Source organism: Salmo trutta, chromosome 16 (genome assembly GCF_901001165.1).
Source record: "Salmo trutta chromosome 16, fSalTru1.1, whole genome shotgun sequence".
Lineage (NCBI taxonomy): Eukaryota > Metazoa > Chordata > Actinopteri > Salmoniformes > Salmonidae > Salmo > Salmo trutta.
The window spans coordinates 45,454,090-45,466,476 of NC_042972.1; the positions used below are offsets into that span (position 1 = coordinate 45,454,090).

A 12,387-nucleotide genomic window follows, 5' to 3' on the forward strand; every position below is an offset into this window, starting at 1 on the left:
TGATGAAAATAGAACTGTTTGGCCATAATGACCATCGTTATGTTTGGAGGAAAAAGGGGGAGGCTTGCAAGCCGAAGAACACCATCCCAACCGTGAAGCACGGGGGTGGCAGCATCATGTTGTGGGGGTGCGTTGCTGCAGGAGGGACTGTGGTGCACTTCACAAAATAGATGGCATCATGAGAAAGGAAAATGATGTGGATATATTGTAGCAACATCTCAAGAAATCAGTCAGGAAGTTAAAGCTTGGTCGCAAATGGGTCTTCCAAATGGACAAGCATACTTCCAAAGTTGTGGCAAAATGGCTTAAGGACGACAAGGTATTGGAGTGGCCATCACAAAGCCCTGACCTCAATTCCATAGAAAATGTTTGGGCAGAACTGAAAAAGCATGTGTGAGCAAGGAGGCCTACAAACCTGACTCAGTTATACCAACTCTGTCAGGAGGAATGGGCCAAAATTCACTCAACTTATTGTGGGAAGCTTGTGGAAGGCTACCCGAAATGTTTGACTCAAGTTAAACAATTTAAAGGCAATGCTACCAAATACTAATTGAGTGTATGTAAACTTCTGACCAACTGGGAATGCGATGAAAGAAATTAATGCTGAAATAAGTCACTCTCTCTACTATTATTCTGACATTTCACATTCTTAAAATGAAGTGGTGATTCTAACTGACCTAAGACAGAATTTTTACTTAGGATTACATTTCAGGAATTGTGAAAAGCTGAGTTTAAATGTATTTGACTAAGGTGTATGTAAACTTCTGACTTCAACTGTTTATCCTATTACCACGTTACAGTTTCTATTTCTTCAGTTTTCCATGTGGACCAAGTTATCAGTGAATTCTGAAATGCTATCCAAGGATTGTTCCATAGAGGTGTGTTTTTAAGCAGTGATATTGGTTCTTGTAGAATCCATTACATTTTCTTACATGATGTTAGTGTTCTTAATTATGAAAGGTTAAAGAGTTTTGAATAGAAAAGGCCACTCAAAGGGCCTCCTGAGTGGCACAGCGGTCTAAGGCACTGCATCGCAGTGTTGCTGTGTCACTACAGCCTAGGGTTCGAACCCAAGCTGTGTCAAAACCGGCCGTGACCGGGAGTCCCATAGGGTGGCGCACAATTGGCCCAGCGTCGTCCGGCTTAGGGAAGGGTTTGTCCGGCGGACCTTTACTTGGCTCATCGCGCTCTAGCGACTCCTTGTGGCGGGCCGGTCACCTGCATGTTGACTTCGGTCATCAGTTGAATGGTGTTTCCTCCGACACATTGGTGCAGCTGGCGACTGGGTTAAGCGAGCGGGTGTTAAGAAGTGCGGTTTGGCGGGTCATGTTTCGGAGGATTCTTCCGAGCCTGTTGGAGAATTTGCAGCAATGAGATAAGATCGTATTCAGGAAATTGGGGATAAAAAGGGGGTAAAAATGACAAAAAAATGCTATAAAAAGAGTTTTGTTACTATTTTATTGTTGCAATTTATTAAATGTATGGGTCTGTAATTTCAAGGGGACTCTCCAGATGTTCCTGTTTTTAATAAAACTGAAATAACTGTTAGATATATGGGACTTGGAAGCACTGAATTTAGTGACGTGTTGTCATTTGAGTAAATAGGGGAGATACAGAATTTAAAATAAAATTCTATGAGAAAGCTGTCCATCCATGGTGCTTTTCTCCACACAAATGTTTTTAACAGTGTCTAATATTTATTTTTGAGTTATTTCCATGTTTAGTGATATTTGTTTTTAAATCTGCTTCAGGGTTATTGAGTCTAAGAAGGCTGTAAGATCAGTCCAATTCTGGTTTATATAGATTTTCTGGTTGATTAATTCTGGTTTATTAAAGCATTTGTATCCTTATCTTTTAAAATTATAACTGGTTTGGTGTGTATTCGTTTTGTGAGAAATGCGAAAGGATTTGCAAGGTTTATTTGCCATTAAGGAGTATGCTTTATTTGAGTTTAACCTGTAGTTGTTGGCTCTCTTCAAAAGTTAAAGGCCATATTCCTGCCTAAGTTCAGAAATTGTATTATCATCTTTACCTTGTAAAGATTTTTATGGGCTTTTTCTAAGATAGTGATTTCTTTTTCATTTTAAACTCAGATTTAACTTTAGCTGAGTATGATATTATAATTCCCCTAATGTACGCCTTAAAAACATCCTAAATGATATCAGAGGTCAGCTATTCTCTGTTCTCTATGTCTATATTTGTAGACATAGAGACATACATGTGTAGCTCTTGCAGGAAAACCACATCTGCTGACAATCTCTTTAAATGTTAAAGAACCTTGCTTTTTTTTGCCATCATGAAGCCTGTGCACGTTCCATATAATAAGTTGGATTTTATTAACTTGTATAGAATAGAATCAAAGTCAACATTTACTGTTCCATCTGTTATTGTAGGACCAGATAAAACATTTTAGAAGACATGTCACATGAGGACAGTGGACATGGAAGAGTCAAAGTATGAATACATATTGCATACTTTACATACATAAAACATGTGAACATGTAGGCTGAGTAAACATTTAACAGAAACACACAAAAAAACATAAAGCAAGTACTTCTTTGTTCTTTGATGGGCTATGCCTTTTTAGGACTTTAAAGATCCTACTCCTCTAACGTACCAAGAATCTGTGGTTTATGTCATTGTAAATACATTGAAGAAAGACTGCCACTTAAATACAGTGGTCAGTTTGTAAAACCTTGTGAATTAAAGTATAGTGGCAGGTGGGGCTTTATTTGGGGAGATTGGGTCCACCGAGAGACCGAAATGAGATGAGTGGAGGCACCACACATACTTCAGGGAAGTGTCCAATGACCTCAAAACTCCCCTGTCCTGATCCCTCAGATAGAGCCCATCTCCACTCTCGCCAATAACCATCATTTGATCTTAACTATAATGGCAAACCAAGAATAATAATGACTTGACGTCCTCTCCTAATTTGGCCAGGGATTCCTGGGGTAACATGTAATCTCTTAAACCTGAAGGGCTTTTGTTACAATTACCACCCGCTATAGGTTTCATTAGGTAAAAAGAAACATTAATGAACATGAAATAATTGGCCTTGAATATTGAGCTAGATGTCTGCGTGCGACTGATTTCATACAACACCCGCTGGCATTATTTTTTGTTTATTTTGAAGGAAAAAAAATACCCCCTTTTTCTCCCCAATTTTTTTTATCTTGTCTCATCGCTGCAACTTCCCAACGGGCTCGGGGGAGGTGAAGGTGGAGTCATGCATCCTCCGAAACATGACCCACCTAACCGCGCTCCTTAACACCCACCAGCTTAACCCGGAAGCCTGCTGCACCAATGTGTCAGGGGAAGCACCGTTCAACTGGCAACCAGGGTAAGCCCGCAGTCACCTAGCCTGCCACAAGGAGTTGCTAGAGCGTGATGAGCCAAGTAAAGCACCACCAGCCAAACCCTCCCCTAACCCAGATGACGCTTGGCCAATTGTGCGCCATCCTATGGGACTCACGGCCACGGCCGGTTGGAAATAAATCTGGTCTATGGTAACGCCTCTAGCACTGCATGCGATGCAGTGCCTTAGACCGCTGATCCACTCGGTTGGCCACACCCGCTGGCTTTCTGTCCAACTCCTATCTCCTACTGCAACTGGTCCCGAAGGCAACCGCAGTCCACCAATGTTGTTTTAGGCGTATGTGATGACACAGCTCACTTGCCAGCCATTGGCAATTTAATACATATTTTTTTTAAATAGCCACAGATTCCTTCCAAACCACTCATTGTTGAATTTGCTATTTCCAACTTGTTGTGTAATGTTTATGTCCAATGGCTGATGAGCACCGATATGTTCTATTTATAATTTCTCTTTATATGACAAGGATTGAAAAGGATTTGCCAGTAGATTGTCAACGTGGTTCATGACAGTGCCTAAGAGGCTTGCATTTTTTAACTCTCACCGTAGATTTCGCGGTGATGTAATGTCCCCATGACAGATCGAACACTGAGCCAATCACGGCCCAACTAGAGAACATTACCAAGCCCTACGCTCCGTATTTTCCGCTGGCCTACCTACCCTGAATGACGGGTTGCCATTGCAGTGGTGTTAAACTCATTCCACGGAGGGCCTAGTGTCTGCGGGTTTTAAGACCCAGACAACCAGGTGAGAGGAGTTCCTTACTAATTAACGACCTTAATTCGTTAATCAAGAACAAGGGTGGAGCGAAAACCTGCAGACGCTCAGCCCTCTGTGGAATGAGTTTGACACGTTATCTACACTGATTGGAGTGGATTTGGTTGAAGATCTACACTGATTGAAGTGGATTTAACAAGTGACATCAATAAGGGATCATAGCTTTCACCTGGATTCACCTGGTCAGTCTATGTCCCTCAAACTCCACTCTGAACCTCGAAGCCAGTTCCACTGCTTGTTTTCATTGTTCCCCTCTAATCAGGGACTGATTTAGACCTGGCACATCAGGTGGGTGCAATGAATTATCAGGTAGAACAGAAAACCAGCAGGCTCTAGATCTCTTAGGGTAAGAGTTGAATAGCCCTGGTCTATGTTGTGGAAAGAACAGGTTTTCCTAATGTTTTGTACACTCAGTGTAGGTTAAATTACCAGAAATTCTCACGTGGCCCATTATATGATATTATCAGTACTGGACTATATCGACGAATAAGCTAGACGTAGTTTAAAGAGAGCTGAGTTGGAGAGACTTGCATTTTCTCTTGAGCCATGTTTTATAGCCTGCCTTTTAGGAGTGGGACAATTTTCAGATGGAGACAAATATGGGTTATCAATATAATTTTTGCCCTCAGAACAGCCTTAGTTTGTTGCGTGCATGGACTCTACAAGGTGTCGAAAGCTTTCCACAGGGATGCTGGCTCATGTTGACTCCCAATGTTTTATCAAGTTGGCTGGATGTTCTTTGGGTGGAGGACTATTCTTAATACACACAGGAAACCGTTGACCGTGAAAAACCCAGCAATGTTGAAGTTCTTGACACAAACCAGTGTGCCTGGCACCTAGTACCATACCCCGTTCAAAGGCACTTAAATATTTTGTCTTGCCCATTCACCCTCTGAATGGCACATATACACAATCCATGTCTCAATGCTTAAAAATCCTTCTTTAACCTGTCTCCTCACCTTCATCTACACTGATTAAAGTGGATTTAACAAGTGACATCAATAAGGGATCATGACTTTCACCTGGTCAGTATATGTCAATGAATGCGCAGGTGTTCTTAATGTATTGTACACTCAGTGTTCTAGGCACACTTGATCTTGCATGCCCAACTAGGAGAGGTAGGCTCCTTCACTTGAAGCAGCAAATTCTGAGGGAGTGAATAATGCAACAAAGATGTGTTCTTAATACAATAGGTAGGCTAATGCATACAAAGCCGTTTCTAAATAATCTGCTGGACATCCCAACCGCAGCATGAAATATTCTGACCGCACCGCAATATGCTGACCGCACCGCAAAGATCTCTGTCGGGGCCGCAGCCCTCTATCTTGAGCCTTGTTACAGTCTATCACCCTTAACGGGCTTTAGCTGCGATATAGTGTAATATGTTACAGTTACCACCCATAATGGTTATATGAGGTATTGTGCTGGGTTTTTAGAACTGCTCATAAAATGAAAAAGGTCCTACTGCTCACGTCAAATGAACCAGAATCAGATGGGAGTTTCAACTATGGTCCTTGGCTCCAAAAATACAGATATTCAATACATGAGTGCAATTGTCTAGAGATACTGTTTCTGTGTAAGTGGGTTCATTTTAATAACTTTAATTCCATTATAAATATTTTTTATTGAACACTAAGAATATCAACACTAATTTTCTATAAATGTATACAGTATACCTAAGAAACTTCTGAATATCAAGCCATACTGAAAATGTGCCCAATACTACCAATATATTACATTTGTAGAATTCATACTCTTTATTGTCCATAATAATATTACCATGCTGTTGTTAATTTTTCATTCTCAGTTGTCTTTCTAAATGCTGATGTTTTCCTTGCAGCTAAGAATTCCAGATCATTTACCCCACCCCCAACTCACTCAGCACTTAGGGCCACTATGCTCTGAATTAAATGTACACTTGTATATGAGCAGATTCATGATTTAGTTCATCACTAACCTCAATTAATTTAAAGTGCAGCGGTACCCTCTCAATAGTCACACTCACTTCCTATCCTTTCTCTCTGCTGCCAATATCGAGACAGCTTATAAACAGCAATAAATGATCACAGAGTTGTCTGTATGTGGTTACAGTGAGCTCTCTTTTACATTGTGGTTCACCTTGAGTCATTGGTTAGAAAATACAGTTGCCAGTGCAGACTAAGAAATACAAAGAACCAAGTAGACGTTGTCAGTTACCCCAAGATCTAAATGCAACACCACAGGAGGTTGGTGGCAACTTAATTGGGGAGAACGGGCTCCTGGCAATGATTGGAACGAAATCAGTGGAATGGTATCAAATACATCAAACACATGGTTCCCAGGTGTTTGGTGCCATTCCATGAACTCTGTTCCGGACATTATTATGAGCCTCCACTGTACAACAGCTACATTTGTTAGATGATTTAGTGGATTCATTACTGTCCTTTGAGTTTGGCCCACACAATCTCTACAATATCTGACTCTTTACAGTGTTCACATTCGTTTGACACTGATCTGGTTAGTGGAAGAGCATTTGTGAGATCTCCATGCCTAGATCCAGACACTCTGTGGCATGTATGCATGTATCACAGACACAGCACTCAAATCCTGGACCTCCACACAGGCAACAGTGGGCATCCAGACACCCACAGCAGCCACAGTGATGGGACGTGTCCAGCAGAGGCTCCAGGGAATCAGGCTCACAGCAGCACACTGTGGAGCATAGGGAAGAGCACAGGGACGAGGCACAGACATGGCATCCTTTCCCTGTGGCCAGTAAACAGTCCCAAGGCTGGCAGAACAGACATGCCAACAGGATGGAGGCACACAGGCCTAAAGGTGTGATAAGACAAGAAGCAGGGAAACATGGATTGGAAGGGCAGAGGCATTTGGAAAGTACAACACTATACATAAAAAACTTGATTTATACTATCTAAATCTATAAGTAATTAATTTCTTCACATTCAGAATAGGCTCTCACCATCTCCATCCACTTGGTGGATCTGTGCAGCAGAAGATTTGTGGCTGCTCTTGCTGATTGAAGTGGATGGCTGTCTCATTTGGTATGGTGGGCAATGCTTTGTGGGGGTCAACTGTGGGGAAGTAAGCTGTGGTTGGTATTTTACCACCGGCCATTGTTGGGCTTCATTCATGTCGTCTGTTGGTAAGGTTATACGGATGTTCTGGTGATGAAATTCAGAATTCTCATCAATAGGAGTTTCTGAATGTGACAGACCTGATATGAAATTAGATCAAGACATAAGTGGTGGTCAGTTACGTTTTCAGCTAATGCAATGTACAGATTGTTTCGATCTTCATTCAAAGTGATACCTAATCTTTTTGTTGGTAATACAGAATAAATAGGTAGCAGGTAGGAGCTCTCATTGGCAGACACTTCAGTCAAAGATTGTTGACTGTCATTGTGCATCTGGTCTGACAAAGTCAAAGATTCTTTGATTGGGAAGAAATGACCACATACAACATGCAATATTTGTTTCCTGGGTGAGGGGAACATAACACATAGCTATGAAATTACAATACACCCAGAAATACTGAACATTCACTTTGAAAGGCTAGCAATCTGTACACATGAAGCACATGAAGTACCTGTGTGGTCCAATCCATTAGGAGCATGTTGTGCACTTAGGTCGTCTATTACATAGCACAACTCTGATCTCTTTTTGTTCTCATCTCCAGACTCAAGGTTCCCATCCATGGCATCAGTCATGAAACATTTGCTGTCTCCAAAGCAGCTCAATCAATTTTAAATCTAAAAGGCATGAAAGAGACAAAGGATATTTCAGCTATTCACTAAATTGGTTGGAGGCAGCAGTTTCAGGTACTTTAATTTACAATCAGGACCTGGTGGAAATGCACAGATACGCAACAAATAGCACAGTTAATCTATTATTAATCTACATTTTGAAAAATACATCTGGATACTGGCCAGGATGAGGAAATGCTGACATCCTAATGAAAGTATAAGAGCACACAATTTGCCTTTGCTAGTAATCAGCAAGGGTTTGAGAGTTCTGTAAGTGTAATAATTGACCGTCACATCAGCACAACCCCCTTCCCTGGCCAAGAGTCTCTTTTGAGGTACGAGTCTTGACCACCAGGCCCAATATATGGCCCGATCAGCCAGCAAACTTAATCTGTGCATGTCATTGATTAAAAAAAATGTAAAACATGTATTCATTGTAGTCAAAGGAAAATCAATTTGCTTTGACTACAATGAACGATAGAGTAGAATCCACATCACATTCAGAAGCAATTCTATTTTCATGTTTTTCAAGACATACTCCCAAAGTATACTAAATTAAATATTGAAAAGCATATTGGTTTTATCAAATGCATAGCAAATATATTTTACTTATTGTGAATCTATTTGTAAATAGATTGAGAATAATTTATTTGTACGGGACAGCAGTATCACACACGGCAATGAATTTTACTAATAGATTAATAAAAACTTTGCAATGCAACCACTGTAATTACATATTCTGCAATAATGAAATGTACCTACATTAGAAGCCTTGGCATGGATAGAAGCTCTCTGGCATTGTAGTTGAAAGTGGATACAGCTTACTGTACTAACAACCTAAACAACACTGAGGACTACCTCTCCCCTCCCTCCCATGCGTTTATGTGTGTGTGTGTGTGTGTGTGTGTGTGTGTGTGTGTGTGTGTGTGTGTGTGTGTGTGTGTGTGTGTGTGTGTGTGTGTGTGTGTGTGTGTGTGTGTGTGTGTGTTTGTGCGAGAGAAGTGACTGATGAGATGAAATAAGAAATGACATAAAGTGGGATTAGAGACTAATATTTCTAGATACTGGATTCAGAAACAATATATGGAATGTAATGCTGCCATCTTGAATGTTACCCAGCCAAACACTGTAAAATGTTTTACATTTGAATGCACCTGATTAAGTGACACCTTGATGAATCACCGTAGCAGATTGACTTGACTGCACAGGTGTTCTGTTTGAAACTGACAGCATGTCGGGTGAAGATAAGAGCACAAAGAATGAGAATGAGTGGGCTACAGTGGCGAAAAAGAAAGTAAACAAGAGAAGTAAAGTTGCGCTGGAAATTAGGAAATCCAAGCCTAGTCTAGATGTGTTTTTAGTCAGAGTGAGGGTTCTGGACCAGTGTTATCTGGGAGCAGAGTGCCTATCAAGGGGGTTAGCGCATGAAGTGCATGCAGATTAAATACATGAGGAAGTAGGTGACCCGTCATTTGACCCATATGGTGGATGGATTGAACAAATTCACTTCATCCATACTTTTGTTCTTTGATGAAGAGTCTCCCATCTCATTTAAAAATAGGCGTTATGAGATACCCTTAAAGAGTGACTGCCAACGAATCCCTTTGAAAACGGCCTATGTGGCATCAATATAAGTCAGAAACAGTTATTCTAGTGTCAAAATTTACTACAACGTGTTTTCTCATAAAGTCAGTATCGTCTAAAACGACGTTTGGAACATCCGTGTGTCACAACGGGTAAATGAAGGTTTGGTTTTGACTTGACGATGTCCATTTGCCCACCAACATGAGGTGAACAGCTGCGCTGATTGCTCTCTATGCATAGACAGTGAGACAGACCTGCCCAGAAGCTCTGACTTTGTTTACTTAAGACAACACGTTGCATATTTTTTAACTTGAGAAATACTGCACCAAACACCTTAGTTAGATGTAAAATTGTGCAACTAAAACATGGCAAAAACTTCAACATTAATTACAGATTTCTTGAGTTACCTTTTAAAGAAGGGAAACTCTAGAGGGATTTTAAAGAAGGGAAATAGGCTTCCGCATCTAGTGTCTCATGGGGAACAAACATCATTAACCAAATGCAGAATCGGTCAGGAAACACACATCCAAGACTGAAATTTTGTTTTTCTAATGAGCAACAGAAAAGCACATGTGCTAGTCGGTGTGTTCAGTGGCTTTTTAAGAGCTTTTGTGCATAAACCCTTTCAGTGTCATAAGTGCAAAAGATTTGGTAATGTGGGAAGTGCATGCATACGGGAAGAGTATTGAGTGCCAGCGGAGGTTATACTGTATGTTGCAATTGTGGTGACGAACATGCACCCGAATTTCCTGATTGCCCTGTTAGGGTGAAGTAGAAAGATGTGACAAGAGTAAGGGCTGGCCAGCGTATCTCCTATCTGGAAGCGAAGAAAAGAGTCGAAGGATTGAGTAATGTTGATCATGCAATGGTAGTAGAGCCTGCACCAGTGAATGTTTCTAAGCATCTGAGGGATGCTAATATAATGCATGTTAAAAAGGTGGACTTTGTGTCATTTATTGCAAAGGTCAAAAAATGCACAGCGTAAACAGAGATGAAATCTGAAAACATTGGTATCAGCTGAACATTTTTTAGGACTAAATGTTTTACAACTGAGGCCTTGCAAGGAATCCTGTTGAAGAATGTTCCACCCTCACAGGCCCCTGAGCCTGTTGGGATGTGATTCGAGTTGGACTGTGACTGAAGGAGTGGGAGGATTTTTTTAACGTGTCTATTTTTCTATTTTGCATGATGTCTCCAGCCCTCAACCTTCCCTTTCCTGCAAATAATTGTTTTTCTATAGTTTACTATACCATACAGTCGGTGCCGGCAATAGACCGTATCGGTTGTAGTCTGCCAATAGACCTCAAAGAAGAAGAAGAACCAACTAATGGCTGGAGGAAAAAAGGAAGCGTGATTGTTGGTTTGATGAAGTTGGTTGAAAATGGCGGCGAGTAGTGTGGACGAAATGGAGGAAATGGAGAAAAGGTTGGAGAAGAAAGAGCTGTGCTGGATTGTGAACAATATGGGTGTCAGTTCTGATGGTGTGGAGTGGGAGGATGAGGGTTGAGGACCGGAATGGTCGGTAGTGGAAAGACATACGAAGAAAAGAGATCATGAGAAAGCAGTGGAGTGTCTAGTAAAGAAAGCATAAAGAGGACCAAGGTAGGAAGCAAGAGTAATAATGTGCCGGAGTGGAGAGTAGTGATGGTGTTTGAGACCACAGGGCCTCATTTACACCCTATCCGACTAACCAATGCCATAGAGAAAGAGAGGTGAAGTCAAACTAGCCCGGTTCATTGGACATGGTAGATTGTTAATATTTTGTTGTAGTCAGGCTCAGCAAGGGAAGATTCTGCAAATGGAAAAGCTTAATGGGAAGAAGATTAAAAGCCACGTCCCTGGTGCGTATGCTAGGTTGAGGGGAGTCATCACTGGGGTCCCAATATCTATGTCCACAGATGATATTAAAGAAAATTTGAAGGGAGGCAGAGTGATTGAGGCCAAAAGGTTGATCAGTTGGGATGAGGGTCAAAAAAGGGAAAGCTTATCATTGCTGCTGAGGTTTGATAAGATTTTGCCTGGGAAAAAGTACAAATAGGATTCCTTAGTTTCAATATCAGAGAATTTGTCCTGTTCCCATTGCAGTGTTTTAAATGCCAAAGAATGTGACATGTTCTGTGTAAAGGAAAGACTTGTGTCAAGTGTGGAGGGAATTATGATTATGGTGAATGTGGGAGCAATGTGAAGGTTAAGTGTTGTAATTGTGTGTGTGTGTGTGTGTGGGGGGGGGGGGGGGACGACGACGACAGTGCAGAATTTAGTTGATGTCAGGTGCAGAGAGAATCTAGAGAGGCTCAGCGATATAGAATCAGTCATGATGTATCATATGCAAAGGTTGTAAGACAGATTGGTGGAACTACAGTGCAGGCTGATGGAGCTTCCATGGCTGCTCGTGTACTAAGTGGACCTAATGTGGTGGCTGGTGCTTCTGCTGGTCCTGGCATGGTTTCGAGACCTGTTCAGAAATCTTGTGCTCATGAATGTGCTGTGTCAAAGGACACTTTGATAGTGAAATAAAGTCAACTTCATAGCTTTCATTTCATTTTATCAACATGCCTCAGGTTGTGGAGAGCAGAAATTGAAGGTTATTGTGGATAAGGCAAAATAGTTATTCAGGGTAACAGGTGCTACTGCCGAAATGGTTGTTGACATGCTGAATAATCCTTAGGGGGGATTGTTTCAGCATGATATCAAGTCTAATGGTTGGGGGGCTTGGGAGGTTTTTTGTTTGGGGGGGTATAAATTAGTAGGGATTTATCTGGTTTTTACATTTTATTTTCTTAGTAGTACAGAATTAGGCACGCCATGATTGATCGCACACTCCAGCACAGTACGCGGGGGCATGCACATTAAACGTTTATTTGCGGACCGCCATGACATCATAGAAGAAGAAGACCCAACCAATGGT

General features: G+C 41.3%; 1 protein-coding gene across 1 annotated transcript; it reads right to left on the reverse strand.

Moving 5' to 3' along the window:
- Positions 1-6,475: 6,475 nt before the first annotated feature.
- LOC115150847 (myoD family inhibitor domain-containing protein 2) lies at positions 6,476-8,739 on the reverse strand. Its single transcript, XM_029694576.1, has 4 exons — positions 8,658-8,739; positions 7,739-7,901; positions 7,113-7,367; positions 6,476-6,964 (listed from the first exon to the last, which is right to left on the reverse strand). The coding sequence occupies exons 2-4, from the start codon at positions 7,857-7,859 to the stop codon at positions 6,651-6,653; spliced, it is 690 nt and encodes a 229-aa protein (XP_029550436.1). The 5' UTR covers positions 7,860-7,901; positions 8,658-8,739; the 3' UTR covers positions 6,476-6,650.
- Between the last annotated feature and the right edge of the window lie 3,648 nt (positions 8,740-12,387).